This window comes from Leptonotus elevatus, chromosome 15 (assembly GCF_054856555.1).
Source record: "Leptonotus elevatus isolate MCC_2025b chromosome 15, RoL_Lele_1.0, whole genome shotgun sequence".
Taxonomy (NCBI): domain Eukaryota; kingdom Metazoa; phylum Chordata; class Actinopteri; order Syngnathiformes; family Syngnathidae; genus Leptonotus; species Leptonotus elevatus.
The window spans coordinates 5,582,571-5,599,575 of record NC_141253.1 but is presented as its reverse complement, the minus strand read 5'-3'; the positions used below and the strand labels follow the sequence as shown (position 1 = coordinate 5,599,575).

Genomic DNA, 17,005 nt, shown 5'->3' with positions numbered 1-17,005 from the left:
ACTGCTGTGCCGTTACACTTGTGTAGCCAATAAATAATTGAAAGTCTGTCAATCTGTCCGTTTCCTATTAGTTTACATCTGCGAAAGATTACTCGCATCGTGGTCCACTGTCTACTTTTCTTTTCAAAATAGTTCTATGTAAAAATATTACACAAATCTTCGCTGGACTCTGGACGTAAGTGGTGTCAAGGGGGGACTCAACGCCGCTGACGCACCGGGGGTCTCCGAGTGGCAACATGTGCAGCCAAGCGCTACGAGAATCAAACGTTTATCCACGACAATGGCCCCGCGAACGGCCATAATATACGGTAAATTGTTATATAACAAACAACACATTTTTATTGTGTAAGTTGCAAAGCACTGTGGACAATGTAACGACTAAGTTTGGTAGAATAAATCTAATGTATGCTCATGTTTGAATGTTGTATTGAACTCAGAATTTTACATAGGAAATATTCAATAAAAGCTGGATCAATTTTGATTGCAGTGATTTTAGAGGTTTTTGTAAGCCATTACTTTGACTTGCGTTTGAAAAGTAACAGTCACATTTCACGAAGAAGCAACATATTAAACTGTAATTTATTACAGATTTTCCAAATAAATTAACATAAATATAGGACACAATGTAATGGGACTGTAACAGAATAAACCTCATAACAGTGCCTGCTTGTTTAATTTCTTTAACTGGTACAAAACATTTTACTAAAAAATATATCAAATGCAGCAAAAAAATATCAAGTGTTGTGCGGTCTTGTTTGCCATCACGTTCCAATGACCAGGGAACGGGCAGGCAACTTGTTGAGCATTTTGAAGCTACATTTAAACATTGTTTTTTTTTCTCCCCCCTCCAGTGAGAGGTCATGAAAAAGCTTGTGAGACGATCAAGAATCACCTCCGACACTGTAAGAATGGAAAGGAAACAGCAGCAAAATAAATAAATAAATGAACAAACAAATACATAAATAAACAGAACAGGCTTTTGTTGCCTTTGTTTTTCATCCCTCCATTTTCCGCAACACTTTTTTTCATAACGGTTGCGGCTGAGCTGAAGCCTGTCCAAGTTGACTTTGACCAAGACACAGAGTACAACTTAGACCGGTTGCCAAAGGTGCATGTAGACAAACAAACATTCACACCTATAGGCAATTTAGTAGTACTCGAGAAAAACAACGCAAGCACAAGGAGAACAATCAAACGCCACGCGGGAAGACCAGATCGGAGATTCAAACCCTGAATCTCAGACCTGTGAGGCAGATGTGTTAACCGCTTGCGCACCTTACTATCCCTGGTTATTCCACTTTAAACAAACTATAGTTCAAACATTCCAAAGTGGGTTCACGCAGTGTTTCCGACTTCCTCAGCTAAACAGCAACCATCCCATCCGTTAAAAATGTGATCAAAGTGTATCTTCGTAAAAGCACTCATCAGAAGGACTGGAAGGAACAAACCAGTCGCCTTGAACCTCACAATAAAACAACAACCCATTTTTTGGGGTGTTAAAAGTCAGAATTATCACCAGGAGAGAACACATCATCTCAAAAAGGTCCAATTTTGTCACAATGTGAAAATCAAATGAGCCAAAAAGTACCTAAAACAAAAATACGACATACGGAATTTTCATAAATAAAATCAAACATTCGGGTAGCGCAGTAATTCCCAACCACTTTGCCAGATCACCAGGTGTTAGTTATTTATTTATTTATTTACAACAAATACTGCGACTTTGTTCATCAAACTATGACAATGCCATTTAGGCAGAAAAATGCACTGCTCTTCTGCTACATGGCTGAAGGTACAGTTGACCTGTTTTATCTACTTGTTGCCATTCATACACCGGAATAACGGCTTTGTGGTCCACATTTCACACAAAGTAAGTTGAGGCATTATTTTTGAAGCATACAGCTCTCAAAAATTGCAAGTTTCTCTGAATGTGCTAGTTATAGATATTATGTGAGTAAAATTACCATTTTGGTTTTAATCTATAAACTGATTAAATGACTTGCAAAGTACACATATAAATATTGTCATTTAGAGCATTTATATGTAGAAATTGGGAAAAATGTCAAAAAGGCACCATTTTTTATCATGGTCTTAATTTTTTTTTCTTAACTATACTTTTAGATTGGTGGTGTGCAGTGAGATTTTTCTCAAGTAAAATAAGTGCTTTGGCTTAATACAGGTTGGGAAACACTGCACTAATATCACTAGTGCGGAAAAGTCAGACTAACCGACTACAAACAAATGAACCATCATTTCAAAAAGCTCCAACATAAAAATAAAAATAGTTTCATTTAAGTCTAATATCAAAGGGGAATTTGCAACAACAACAAAATGCAATAATATATTGTATGTCCCTCCCACTACAGTTATGTAAATATGGTATTTTATTCCATCAAACTCAGGGCACTGCCATTTTGTCCTATTCCACTTTCTGCTGTCAACCGAAATTGACGTCAAAGTGCCCTCGGGTTTGCACTGCGAATGTCACGGCTTCTCTGGTTTGGTCACGTGACGACCGCAATGCGAGCCCGAGGGCACTTTGACGCCAATTTCAGTAAAGATTAATCTGCCAAATGTTTATTCCCTGAACTCAATATTAGCTAAAACACCATGTTTAGATTAGTGGGGGTGCCAAAATAAATATTTGCCTTGAGTTCCTCTTTAAGATGTTGTTGCAATTCTTGAGTATTTGATCGGAACATGTCATACGACTATTTGGGTCCGGCCCAACGGTCGTAAACAGAACAGAAGTACCGAGCGCCCGTGTGTCACTTCCTGCGCGCGCTGCCGGGCCTCTTGACCTGCCACAAGTGGTTGTGGATGGTGAGTGCGTCCACGCTGACCGACACCGACTTGGCTGGGATGACATTGAACTGCTTGCGGTCCGAGCTGTACTTGTAGAGCCGGTCGATCATCTTGCGAGCGATGGCGCGCGGACCCGTGCCCGTGAATTTGACGATGTCCTCCGTCTCCGGCGAGTACGAGTACACTGCGCGGAACTGGCAGCCGCCGTCGCGAAAGAGGATGATCAGGTGATTGGACTCGCACTTTTCTAGTTCCTGTGAAATACGGAGACAAAGACGCAAGGCTGCCAATAGAGCGATTGATGATTGACGGAACAAATTCATCGTCAAATGATCACACTGACCTCCAGAAGGACGTTCTTCTGGGTCTCGTTCACCTTTCCAGCCAGGCAACAGTGTGCGATGGCATTGATGATGATGGGCTTGTTGGACTTGGAACTCGGCTCTTTGAAGAGCTTGGGCCCTTGGACCAAGGATGAACAACAAACAGTTAAAGAGGCTATATTGTGGGAATTTCACTGACGAGGCAGCCAGCTAGCAAACTGGCTATCTAGCTAGAAAAGGATGCAACTGGTTACGTACAATACCGACTAAAAATAAAAACTGTATGGAGGGAAAAGCAGAAGCCAAAACGCGCAAGTGTACTCTCTTTTTGGATCAATAGAGAGTTTTCAAATAATTTAATTTGTTGGACTATGACATCTTTAGTTCCGAATAGTATAAGAAGTCTGATTCTGAGTCGGAAGTCATTCGTTACTGTCAGCACGGATAAAGAATCAGGATTTAGAAGGTGACTTTTAACAAAAACATTTGCTGTATTCTGATGCCAAAACCTACATTCACATATTCCACTCAATCGTGGCTGTTCAGTGCTCACCATTGTACTCGGTTGAAGTGATGGATGAGGCAATGGAGCCGCTCTCCCAATCGCGCTCCATGTTTCTGCTGGAGGTTCGGCTCAGCACAGGAAATGAATCCATGGAGCAGACGGACTCAGCCCTGCGAGACAAAACGTGGGTTTACAAGCTCGGTCCAACTACCCAATTCCTATTTAATGCCTTATGATGTAGTTAAAGAGGACATGAAGGTGGTTGGTGTGAGAGCAGAGGATGCAGAGGACAGGGTTAGATGGAGGCAAACTGATTCGCTGTGGCGACCCCTGAAGGGAAAAGCCGAAAGGAAAAGAAGAAGATAACAGTGGTCCCCAGCCACCGGGCCACAGACCGGTCGCGGGTCGTGGGTCACGGCGGGCTGCACAGTTAACTTGAAAGAATAAAAAAAACAAAAAACGTACTATACTTCCGGTTAATTGATTAGCCGAGGCTTAAAAAATATTTTATTTTGAAAAGTGACCGGATTCTCTCTGTTTACGACGGACTCTTGACGCATGTCAAGATGGCTAATTATCTCAGTCGTATAGCGCTGATGCTAATTTGAAGTTAGCAAAATGAGTCAAAAACAGACATATTTGGAAAGTTTCTTTGCAACGGAGAAAAGGCCCAGTGATGAGACAACACTGGAGCCTATGACCAAGAAGAAAAAGAAAAGTGCATAGACTTACGGCAACAGGTGATTCCCACGCATGATGGCCCGCTCTGCGGCGAGCGGCTCTTAATTTAGCGTTATAGTGAGTTATTCATGGATTTAAGATTTTGTTCGGTAGTGCATTGTTATGTTGGCGCATTTAAGGAGGGCGCTGCTAATATAGTTACATAAAAATGTGGCTTCACATTTGTTATGTCTACAAAATACCCCAGTTTTTGTGTTGTATGTATATTTTCAGTGGCACACATTCCAGTTATCACTGAACATAGTCAAACTAAATATATTATTTTTAACAGAAACCTTCCACAAATCGAGCACCCTAGCAATATGCTGTCTATTATTGTTTTAGCTGTTCGTGTACTGAAAACGTGCAAACACCCCATTAACTGAGATATGGACTGTACCATGGCTAATCTGTACTGCTCCACCCCTTTTCACATCAAACTCGCACTTGACGTGCTATATCCGACCTATGTATTGAGGCTGCACTTGCATAATGCATACATTTTACATGTAATTATTGTTATTTTTTATAAATTTGGAAAACGCCTGATTTCGGTCGGAAGCTATCAGATTGCATGTGTTTTTATTTATTTATAGATTTACAATTGTGCACTTGAGAGCAAAAAAAACCCAGAACACTATAGCCATACAATGTAAATCTTTAGGCCTTGTTTGTGAACACAGTCCTAGTGGCCAAAATTGGCATCTCACCTCTGTGACTCCATCTCTCCAGAGATGATGCTGTCTGCCTCTGTGGCCAATGACAATGTTGATCCTCGAAGGCAGCAGCTCAAATCAGCTAAAAGTAGTAATGATATTTATATGATCTATGTCCGTGCTTAACACACTACGACAGTATGTAATCAGGCATGCTACATACGTGTGGTGGATCCTTTACTGGGGCTGCTGAACTCGCCGCGGTGCAGTGATTTGGGTCTATTTTTGCGGGATTTGAACCTGGGCTTCGGCTTAACCTGACCTTGCTCTTCCAACAACGCCTGCTGCTTCCGCCGCAGGTACTCCTGCTTTATCAGGTCTCGTCTGGCCTTTTCCTCCTCTTTACGAACCCGGTCCTCCTCCGCCTTACGCCTGCAAGAGAGAGTAGCTAAGCATTTCCTGCAAAAAACGCTGGATTTGTGATTTTAATGCAGAAGCGTACCGGGCCTCATCACGCTTGAGCTCGCTGTCTGCTTCTTGCTGCTGCTTGCGTACCCTGGCCTCCTCGGCTTTGCGCTGCTGTTTGAGCATGAAGGCAGCGCGACGTTTGGCCATCTCGTCCTCGGCCTTCTCGTCATCCTTGAAATTAAGTAGATGGAGTTAGTGTGTTAAACCATAAGTGGTCCGACCACTGTGACGTGGCACATGAGTGTGCCATCAAAGATCATCAGGTGTGCTGCATTTAATTGGTCTGGGAATTATTTATTTGCTACAAATAATGTATCTATGGTTATTTATCAATGTCCGTGACATTTAATGACTGACAGAACAATTAAATGTTCTTCCACTAGATGGCAGAAGATACATAGAAAGATTATATTTCGAGAAAATCCACCAAAAGCTCGAGGATGCCATGTTTATGTCGCCCTCACAACCAATAAAAATATCAATTGTCAAGCAATAATAAGAAGACATGCATCATTTTAGATAAACAAAATATCACTTCAAGATACTTCCTTGATACCAATTACTACTGAAGAGAAAAAGCTGAATAGGTGACTTTGTGAATAGCAAATTGCTAATAGGCTGGGAGTTAGTAAATTGGTGAGTAAATTGAGACAGAATAATTATACTTTTTTTCTTACATTATTATTTGACGCTATTCTGTGAGATTTTTGAAATACAAAATATGTGCTTTCTCATACAACAAACAGTTGGGTCAAAAGTAATTATGGATCAATCCACTTTATGGGTCAATCTGACCCAATTGCTTGGGTTGTTTTTTTCAAAATGGCCCAATTTTTGACCCAACTTTATAATTTGTTTTGTACAGAAGACCCTTTTTTTGTTTTATGACAAAACAAAACAACCCAGAAATTTGGGTAAAATTGAGCCAAGTAGAGTATCTGAACGTTACCTTAAAGAAGAAGCCCAGCACATTCTTCTGGTCGCCACCTGTGGTGTTGGTGCTCGCACCCTCCACAGGGCCCTTCAGCTCTGACAGGTCAACCTCGATCAGCAGACCTTTTCCTTTGGTGCTGTCGTCTCCACTCGCATATTCTGACCCTGAGATGTCAACCTCATCATCTTCTGTGCAGCGTGACGGAGTAACGGAAGAGTCAGAGGCCGTCGTGTCCTCCGACTGAGCGTTGACAAGAGAAAGGTCGGTTTCCTCTCTGGCGCCGCCCTGATCGTTTTGGATTCTGAAGGTTGTACGTCTTTTGAAGTTTCGATCCACCCTGGAACTCTCAGCATCCTGGCATCCCGCACCAGTGTTTTCCTTGGGAGAGGTTACAGCTTCAGTGTCAAGCACCTTGCCATTCTTGTGCTTCGGCTCGGTGGCTTTGCTTCGCTGGCTGGAGCTCAGCTTGGGAGGACGGCGGGTGGGGGCAGGACTGCTGTCAAAGTGGACGGCAAAAGATCTCGGGTCTGAGGCGGGGGACTGTGTCGTGGGTTTTGGGTCTGGCTCTGGCTCTGGCTCTGGCTCTGGCTCTGGCTTTGGCTCTGGCTCTTTGGAGTCCAAAGGTGGGGCTACATTCTTCTTCATCAGCAGGTCTTGCTGCAATGACAACTGTGTCATCTGCTGCTGGATAACGCTGATGGCCTCATTGAGGAGGTCTATGGAGCGGGAGCGGTCGCTTACATCCGACTCAGAGGCACTATCCTGAGTCGAGGTGTTTAGCCGGTTGTCTCGACCTGCCTGCACCTTTAAAACCTCAAGACATGAGTCATCCTTACAGGGAGCACCAGAGAGTTCGATGGAAGGCGAATGTTTGAGCGGGAGAGGGAGTGTGTCGCTCCTCCCTTCGCCCTTCTTCACAATGTTCAAGAATGCAGCCTTGCCGAGTTTCAGTCGCTGCCGCGCCGACATGGTCTCCATCTTCTTCTTCTGGTACTCGATAGCACGTCTTTGCTCTTCTAGCTGCATGTGGAGCTGCAGCAGCTCTGAAGGCACTACTGGAGGACTCGCCATCTTCCTCACAGCGGACGCAGGGTCTTTCCCTGGCCATCCGGGGTTACCTTCCGTCTTCAGTTGCCACGGAGCGGAAGGAGTAATCTCAGAGTGGTCAGGCGTCGTCTTCTGGGAACTGCTCGTACTGGAGAAGCCGTCACGAAGGCTGAGCTTAAGCAGCTTCCTTTCGGCAAAGTTGGTCATCCTGACACCGGCGCTGCCCGAAGCGCTGCAGCTGCTGGCGTAGGACGCGGTACTGAGGCAGGGGCTCGAGCGTCCACTCCAGTCTTCCTTGTCATCTCGCTCGCTCACCTTCAAGTCTTCTCTCAGCTTAAAAGACTCCACCTCTAAGAATTCTCGCAGTAAGCCAATCCCTTTTCCGCCGCTCGGCTCAATCAGGTCCACGTCATCGTCATCTTCCTCAAAATCTGCAATGTCTGAGTCAGAGTCCTGTCCTACTTCTGCATCAGAGGAAAGATGACTGTGACAGTCAGATTCCAAGTGAAGGAAGAAGCCTTGCGATTGTGTCTTTTCAGAAAGTGACGTTGGCGTCAAGCCGGATTTTACCACAGGAATGGGTTTAAAGTTAAATTGACCACATTCAGACAATGGCGACTTCCGGTGTGATTTGTGTGGAGTATCCGTGGCTGTTTTCACACCAGATAACCTGCAACGACTCTCACCGCTCTCCTCCTCCTTGTTCAAGCTGATGCTCTTTTCTTTGGCTGGCTTTGGGATGGCAGGCATCAGAGGTTCAAGGTAGTAGCTGTCCACCTGCAAGTTTGGGGTTAAGATGTCCATATTGACAGTGTTGGAGACCCTGCGGGGTGAGGGCATGTGGGGGATTTCCAATTCATCAAGCTCCATGTCACTCCTAAGTGGCCGTCGGGGAAAAGCAGCAGGGTGTAATACAGCGACCAGCTCTTCCTCCTCTAAGATCTCCTCCTCGTCTTCAATGCGAATGTGGCTGAGGAGGTTTTGCCTGCTCAATTTGTGTTGATGTAGCGGGCGACCTGAACCCACGAGCATGTGGCTGGGTGTCAAAATACCAGAGGCCAAGCTGTCTTTGCTGACGGAGCAAAGCAAATTGATATTGTCCGCGTCGTCCTCCTGATTGGGGAAATGCAAGGCGTAGGGTGCCGGCTGGGATAAAGGCCTGGGGTGGGGTTACAAGATCAGGATGTAAATTCTTGATAGAAATCCTATACTGGAACAAACTGCAGATGTACTTAATGAAGTGTGCTGAGAGCAAAATGTGACAGCTTACCTCTGCCTCCTCTCTGGCCAAACTTGTGACAAACCCTGAGGCTTCTCATCTTTACGTGCCAGAGAGCTACACTGATTCCTCACTAAGGTAAAAAGACAACATGAATCTTATGTTACCATATCATAATTCTATAACGTCTAAATCAGGGATGGGCAACTGGCCGCCTGCTCCTCCACTTGGCGTGGTCAATTATTTAAAAAAATAAAAATGTTGTAATACCGGTGTTCACCACAAGGTAGCAGCCAACACTCAGAGCGCCCTACTTCCCAAGATTGTATCATTTAAGTAGCCCATCCCTGGTCTAAATACACATCTGCAGGCCACTACCTTACATTACCTGTAGCATCGTTTTCGACTCCCCTTTGTCGTCTCCGTCTTAGAGGCACTAACGAGTGAGGAGAGCTGGAAGTGCTTGGTATAGCGCTGTGAGAGAAAAGCAAAACCTTTCTAAATAAAATGAGTTATGAAGTGATACCAACAAATGAAAGATAAACCAGTCAGTTTGGAAACAAACTGTACCTAAAGTCCGGGCTTGAAGGTGTGGTCAACATTGCAGCAGCGCTTGGCGTAGTCGGGAAACTACGTTTGTTAACATCGAGGGCCGCGTGGGATCGAGAGGTCTTAGACTGCAGCAGTATTCTTGCTGTAAAAAAATTAGCATACGCCTTAGTTTATGAAACACCAGCCTCTCAAGTCCTTAAATGGCCTTAGAATTCATTCAGAGAGTAAGTTTTACCATCTCTGATTTCCTTCAGGTCCCTGGGCTGTACAAAGTCGGGCTTCACAATCTCAAACCACCAAAAGAGCTCGGCGATGAACACCATCATATTATTCTGCAAGAGGAAGCAAAGAAAGGTTAGTAGGGCTACCTGAAAACTATAGCTGCATCTGCCATATATCCATCCGCAACTGGAAATGTCATGAACTGTTTTACAGGTCTTCCATAACATGCGGAAACTCTGGTGATGTTTTTGTGTGTGTGTTATTGTCTCACCCTCAGCACTGGAGGACAATACAGCATGTCCTCGGGCATCAGATAGAAGCACTTGTTCAGGTATTCATTTGCAAACTCCTTCAGCAGGTGGATGTTGTACATGCTGTCAGCTATAGACGCGACGTCCTTCAGGCAAATATCTGCATTTAAAGATAGATAAATGAGCCATCATTGACATACAACATCTTAAAAAAAAAATCGCTGCTGGGATAATAGTTTCAAGTATACTTTCAAGCCTGATGAGTTCGGGGCAATAGAAATGGATGAGGGCCAGGAGAGCAGCACCGTCGCACACATCTTTGCACAGGTCGTCCACCAGGGAGAAGTGCTGAAGTGTCCGACCTGAGAGGTGATCCCTGCGATAGCGTACCTGAACAGCCACAATATTGACATTTGTTTTGATTTTTATATGCTTTTATTCTCTAAAACGAGGAGCTATGTTACTGAAAATATGCACTTCTTGTCATACAAAAATTTTTTTTTTTGTGCATCTATCTATCTACTCTATCCACTCTATCTATCTGATGATCGTTGGATACATTACCACGCGAGAGAACTCCACAGGCTCCAACAGACAATGGGCCAGCGCATGCAATATGTCAGGCTGGTGGGGAAAGAGGAGAGAGATGACTGGGTGGGGTCCACACATGCATGATAGGTGACGAGCATCTCCAGGCAGGCCACCTCTTTGTGAGCAAAATGAGTTACGTTTACATGGGGGGAGCATTTGGCAGAGGGTTCACAAAAAAATGATGATGATGATGATGAAGAATGCCAAATCTGAAACAAAAAGAAGCGTTAACGGGTGGATGCAAATGTGGATTGAGTGGAGCTTGTGGCTACTTCAGGGAAGCAACATCCTCTCCGGGTTAAGCGGGTTACACGCATACCAATAATAAGGCCACATTTGAACAATAGCAATAGTTCTTTGTGTGTGATGTGGTGTTTGTTTAACAACGTTATGCAAATTGATCGTCAAGTCACCGAATTTTTTTCATGGGGGACCCTCACATTTTTATAAATATGTAAGATATTAAAAATCGGTCCGATCTTCCGAAGACTTGACAGTTCAAAGTGCTGCGCAATATAAGACTCGTCACAAAGACACATGTATATATGAGGCTGTTTGTAATCACACTTACGGGTACCAGCTTCCAGTACCACTTGGAGGGAGACTAGCATCCAAGAGGCACAAGGGTAAGATATTTGGGTGGTTGGGGAGACACAAACAGGAAAAGCAGCACACATGAGTCAGATAACAGACTCATGTTATCCTTTGTTGCCATGGAGACAGAATTAGTTCTTACTGCAGGTCAATTAGGATTTTTTTTTTTTTGCCACTACGTGACAGGTACGATCAGATTTTTTCATGCCAATCTAAACAGTACAAATCTTTTTTTTTTTTCTTAAGTCAATGGTGAATTGAAGATGCTTTGCAACAATTGAAGCACAAAATCATTGAAATTGTTAAAAATGCGCAACATTAGAAATTACATTTGATGTTGTAATGGGAACGACTACGTAAAATGATCGGATTTAACAAGAAATCTGAATTGGGCATCATACCCTGCAATGTGAACATAGTCTGAGACAAGTGGGAAGGTTAGAGCTGATGGTAGTACACGGTAATAAATTATCTGACGTGGTTGGTAAAACATGGTCATGTGAAAATGGTAACCACTGGTGGGAATGTGGTGGATAGCTCATTTACACTGTGTGAAGATCTGTGACCTGCAAGTGCTCGTCAGACCCTATTATCCTAATAAGCAATTTACACTTCTCTCGATCAAAGGCCTCATTATTGGTCGTCTGTGAAAGCATCATGTGACTTCCTGTGTAGGGGCGGCAGCTAGAGCAATCAAGTAACCATTTACGTAAAGCCTACTTTAAAAATTGTCTATTCTTTCCCAGAAACAAAACAAATGTTGACTGCTTGCTTATTGTGTTCACCAGCCAAGTTTCTTTATTTACGCCGACTCGAATGTTCCATCAGTCAACACAAGAGAACTGCATTGTGGAAAAGCTTACCTTCTGATGGTTTGGTGAGTCCAGCAGATGCTGCTTCATCTTCATCTCTTTTTCCGAGATAGCTCTCATCTTTGTGTTCACCTTTAGTTGACCAACACAATAAAAATCAACCCATAAATGCAAGCACAACAGCTTTTTTTTCCCACCCCCGTCTCCTTTTTACCATGTTGATCCAAAGGACCATGGCATCTTCCAGGTCCAGCGGACGCTCCTTGGAGGCACTGAAGTTGGAGAATCGCTTCACACTGGATACAACCTTCTCCACACTGATCATCTCCATCGTGTAGGCCATCATGAGGGCATCGATCAGGTGCATGTGGCAACTCTACACACACACACACACAATAAAAGGATACACAAAGTCCATCCATAATAAGAGAAAACATCACATTCCCAGCCCCGAAAATAAACCTCCACACACACACACACCATCTTGACAGGGGTCGAGCTGAGATCCAGAGCGGAGACGTGCACATTGTCCGAGTCGCGCACTTGCACTCCCCTGGCGGACAAGACCCGGAGCACGGACTGATGGCTTCGCAGCGAGGCGGCTTGCTCTGCTCGGAGGATGAGTCCGCACACGCGGCAGTAGATCTCTCCGGACAGCAGCAGGTGAATGACAGGGGGCTTGATGTGCTCCTGCTCATACTGGTCTGTGTAGAAGGGGTCCTTCAGGTCCTCGGGGATGTGGTCTGGCGGTAAGAAACATGCGTTCATTAGTCGTTGATCAAATCAATTGCTGTTCAGGTTACATAACAGAGAGACCTGCTGGGATGCAATGGAAGCTAATACCTTTGACAGGCTAGGGTGCGACGAGGAAAACATCAAGGCAAAGGAGTAACCCTGCAGTCTTTGAACCAATAAGCTAACAAGACTTAGCGGCGATTACGAAGCTGATGTTGTGCAGGGCCCGCCTGGTTGTCCCTGCTCGTGCACCAGGACGTGGGGAAGCTATTTTAGTACACCTTGAAGACGCTAATCCACACTCACTTTGTTGGTAGGCACGTGGACAGGCAGTCAATAGTGTCATGATATTAAACACAAGTTAAACGACTCTTTTACAAAGATGCCGAGTTTTGATTGAGGTTTGATTTGAGCTTATTTACACACAGGACAGCAAGGTGGGGGGAAAAGGCATTTTAGAATGAGGGAATGAGGCATCAATTTGGGGCGAGACAGATTTTTTTTTTCCCCAAGCAGTCAAGCAATATTTGACAGAATGCAAAAAAAAAAATTTATGGCATCGGAACTTGTATTGGCAGCCCTTTGCTCTGCCGCTTCCGCGGCCTCAGCTGTCCTCTCAATGCCCCTTCTGGTTTCCATGGAGATGGTGATGGGAATGCCAGTCTTGTTTAAAGCCCCCATTATCACTGGTTTGTGTTTTGTAATGGGTGCTTGTCTGTGAGGAATGGAGCATTAAAAAAAAATCCTGGTTGCTCATACCTGGAAATTGAATGAGAATACATTAGAAATATACTAAAACTATATTGTTCAGATTAAGAATGCTCGGCCTAATCAAGCAGGTGTGTGGCTTCACTTCCAATCCCATTAATCGCTTAAACATGTGACATTGTCACTAGTACAGAAGGACAGCACAGTAGAGTGTTTGCTTCTTAATCTATTGAGAGTGTTTTGGCTTCTGCACACTAAATGCTTACATGCCTAATGAGGAAACTGATTTTATGGGTTTTGATTTCCATCTGCAACCGTTTTGCTCAATAGCAAAAAATAGTGTGTGTCGTAGCTGCTGTTGGATTCTAAAACACTCATTTTCGCACACTCCATAGTTTGGGTGAGCAAAGAAGGAAAACAAGGGAAGTTGCTCCTCTGCGCTGCCGACATAGCTGACGTCAGGATGAACCAATCAGATTAAAGGATGCTCTGCAGGGGGTTGTGTTTATTAAAGGGCATCTGATCTGCGCCCCCCGGCAAACAAGAGTGGGCCTTGAGCTGGAATGTGACCATTCATGATATTTAAAACAGTGATGACTAAATCATCTTTAGTGAGGTGACGTTAGGAGACGTATACGCAAGGTTGCATAGAAAGTCTAGAAGCCCAGGAAGCACGAGAAGTCAGTCTGAGTTTTTTTTTTTTTTTTTATGACTGATGATTGACCCAAAGCTCACAATCCCCCGTCACACAGAGTGACACAAAAACCCACTTCGAAGGGAAGGGGTAGTTTCCATATATGAGCACACAGCCTGGCGATGTGGAGCAGCCTCAGTGCAGGGAGTGGTGCTGGCAAGGCTAGCGACCTGTGTATAAAAGCTTTTGGCACATCACGAGAGGCGAGCATGAATCTCTGCCCACAGCGTTAAGACCCTACTGTAGCTTTGTTAGCACTAGATTAAATTCACTTTCTTTGAAAATATTTACACCGGCCAACACTCGTGTCGCTGCTAAAAACAAAACAAAACAAAACAAAGAAACAAAACAAAAAATCTCACATAAATGCACATTGCGGGCACCGGTCTCATGCCTTACAATTGACTGGCAACTAACTTCATACAATAATGAAAACAAGTCCTAAAAAAAATAGATAGCTGAATGTACATTTCAAAGCTAATCAAAGGCAAATGGCCCATTTGAGTCCATTATCTGTTGTGTGTTTTTTTTTATCTTTCTCTACAAAAAACAATATGGTGGGCCAGTCGTATCCACAACATATCCGCTGAGTCAAGGCTGTTTATTAGGTTTTGTCTTATAATCCAGTAAATTGCAAAATAATGCAATCACATGCCATGCCATTGTGAGCGTAAAACGCCAGAGAAGCGAAAGCACAGGAGGACGCGTCTCACCAATGCCATAAGCTTTGGCCAGCAGCCATCTGAGATTTGCTTCTATTTTGGCCCTGGCAGAGTCGTACAGGTCCTGCGGTACCACCAGAACTTCCACGCCTCCTCCTCCTACATCAACATCTTCCGCTGCTCTCCTCCTGGTGCTGCCCCCCTGTCCGGCACTCACCTCCACGTCCATGCTGAAACAATTACAAATATAAATTATAATGTGGTGTTATTATAAACAATTTACAAACAATAATATAATATACAATGAGAGCTGTATCCAGAGGTGGACTTGAGTCATCAGCTTTCTGTAAATCGTTTGGTTTAGGAATGGAGACGTACTTATGACAAGCGCAAATGTGATTTGCTCTTACTACCAATGTGGCTGGTGCTCACAACTTTGTGGAATATTCTTTAAAATATATATATTTTTTTTAATTTTGAGGAATGTACACTCTAAAATTCTCCATAACAAATACATTTAAGAAAAAAAGCAATTTATTAGTAAAGTTAACAACCTATTCTATTTGCGCTATTTAAATCTATTTTTAGGACAAGTGACACCATTTTGACGTGTTGACTTGTGAGAACACCTCGGAATTAATTATGATCATATTGGTGGACATTTCTAACTCACACCTGTCAGCCAATTGGAAAAGGGTTTCTCCAAGTAGCACAGAGGTGATATGTTGAAAAATAAGTTAAAATGTTGTACTCTAATTTGAATGGCGTTTTCGACCAAATGTTCAATAGACACTAACCAGAATTGCACCCCAAAAAGGCAATTTTCGTCCCACATGCACAAAAAATCTAATTCTGCGGAACTCATAATCTGATTTTAAAAATAATTAGTGCGTGGGATTCAGTCTGAAGTGGCCATTCCAACCAGACTTGGTATTTTGATAGATTATAATTTTGGGGAAACTTTGTCACGTTGCTAATCTCACCTCTGGCTGTAATGCAATAATAGGTTAGAAAATGCACAAATTAAATTTGCAAAATCTTGGATAAATTAACCATCCATCCATTTTCTACTTTTCCTCCTCATCAACAGTACACCCTTGACTGGTCGCCATGAAATCCCAAATCACATATACAACCATTCATATTCACACTAAGGATAATTTAATCTTCAATGGACCTAATATGCATGTTTTGGAATGAGAGAACACTCCACAAGAGAAGATTTTAAACCCTCAACCTACAACTGAGATGAATGTGCTAACTGCTAGGTCACTTTTCAGTCAGTGGTATTTATTTATTTCATTGGTGAATGGCTTAATCACTGTATTTAACTATGTTCCTAACATCCAAGCCAGTGTGTGTACTGTGTAGGTCATACAAATCAATATGTGAAACCACCCAAGAATTTTCCGTTCATCTCAGATTTTCTTTAAAATTGTGGACCAGAGCGCAACATTTTTTAGGCTAACAAATTTTCAGCTAATTCTCCTGAAAACTACACCACTTAAGAATCTGATTTAAAGTTAATTTTTTACAACTATGTCAATATTCGCGAGGTGAATGTGCAAATAACTCGTCCACCGTTACACTTGATTAAATAATAATAATAATGTGATTAATATAAATAATGGCTTTACTGTCCACTGTGTGCAGGTGAGGGCGTGACGTAATCAGAACACACACACAAGCAAAGGCCTGTCTGGTATTGTTAAACATTTATCAAAAATAACGTGATTTTTTTCCAACTCTGACCAGCTGGCGGTGGCTTCGTCTCAATAATAGGAAAATTGGCACCGTTAAAAATTGAAATGTATTGTGATTTATTAGCTTCATTTCAAATGATGCGCAGTTAGCATGTTGCTGTCATTAGCCGTCTCAAGACAGGTTGACCGGTGAAAGGCTGCGAATGACCGACATGATTTCAAGGCCCCCCCAAAAAAGAAAAAGCAGCTCACCTTTACGGGCACATTGGCTCCGTCTCCGCGCTCGTATCCGCCTGGGGTTGTTACAGGAGCATACTGGCTGTCTGGGGCGAGTGGTGAGATGACGGAGGAGACGAAAGACTCCTCCGAGCAGTGCGAGCACTACTCCTCCCCGCCCAGCGCGACACAAATCTCTCTGGCTTCTCAGGATAACGCCGGTTAATCCGGCGGTAATAAATGAAACCAAATCCGTTTGGCAAACCACGCGAGGTCGGTATTCGAGGGAAACGCACAACTAATGTCCAAACGCCGCTAATTCAAATTCGCTGGCATCACTGCTGCTGAGGGGGAGTGGGAGTGGGAGTGGGAGTGGGAGGGGAGGGGGTTATAAACGAATAGAAGCTGTCTCTATGGGGACGAGAGAGAAGAGTCTTCCAGTCAACACGGGTTGCGGTACAACTGTTGGCCATCTTGGGGGCGATGTAGGCCGGTAAAGACAGACGGGTGATGCCCAGCACCAGGCATGTGCTTAGATGGATTCCTGCTATGATTTATGAGAATTCAGAGGTTTGTTTTTAAATACTT

General features: G+C 43.6%; 1 protein-coding gene across 3 annotated transcripts; it reads right to left on the bottom strand.

Annotated features, from left to right (window-relative positions):
- Positions 1 to 560: 560 nt before the first annotated feature.
- Positions 561 to 16,790, bottom strand: LOC147161723 (calmodulin-regulated spectrin-associated protein 1-B-like). 3 transcript variants are annotated; one of them, XM_086097480.1, is made up of 19 exons: positions 16,454 to 16,790; positions 14,550 to 14,728; positions 12,180 to 12,442; positions 11,914 to 12,075; positions 11,751 to 11,831; positions 10,865 to 10,897; positions 9,951 to 10,092; positions 9,723 to 9,862; positions 9,465 to 9,561; positions 9,248 to 9,371; positions 9,066 to 9,151; positions 8,729 to 8,810; positions 6,427 to 8,617; positions 5,512 to 5,648; positions 5,233 to 5,441; positions 5,064 to 5,151; positions 3,682 to 3,803; positions 3,149 to 3,267; positions 561 to 3,059 (listed from the first exon to the last, which is right to left on the bottom strand). In XM_086097480.1, exons 2-19 carry the CDS (start codon positions 14,725 to 14,727, stop codon positions 2,769 to 2,771), a joined length of 4,545 nt encoding a protein of 1,514 aa, XP_085953606.1. In that variant the 5' UTR covers position 14,728; positions 16,454 to 16,790; the 3' UTR covers positions 561 to 2,768. The 3 variants fall into 3 exon arrangements, with proteins under 3 accessions (XP_085953606.1, XP_085953605.1, XP_085953607.1); XM_086097479.1 differs by lacking the exon at positions 10,865 to 10,897 and adding an exon at positions 10,267 to 10,326; XM_086097481.1 differs by lacking the exon at positions 10,865 to 10,897.
- Between the last annotated feature and the right edge of the window lie 215 nt (positions 16,791 to 17,005).

Coding starts and splice junctions, on each gene's coding strand:
- LOC147161723 (XM_086097479.1), bottom strand. CDS start 14,727: ATGGACGTGGAGGTGAGTGCCGGACAGGGGGGCAGCACCAGGAGGAGA. Junction 3,804..5,063: donor GGAGAGATGGAGTCACAGAG/GTGAGATGCCAA, acceptor TTTGTCTCGCAG/GGCTGAGTCCGTCTGCTCCA. Junction 3,268..3,681: donor CACTTCAACCGAGTACAATG/GTGAGCACTGAA, acceptor CCTTGGTCCAAG/GGCCCAAGCTCTTCAAAGAG.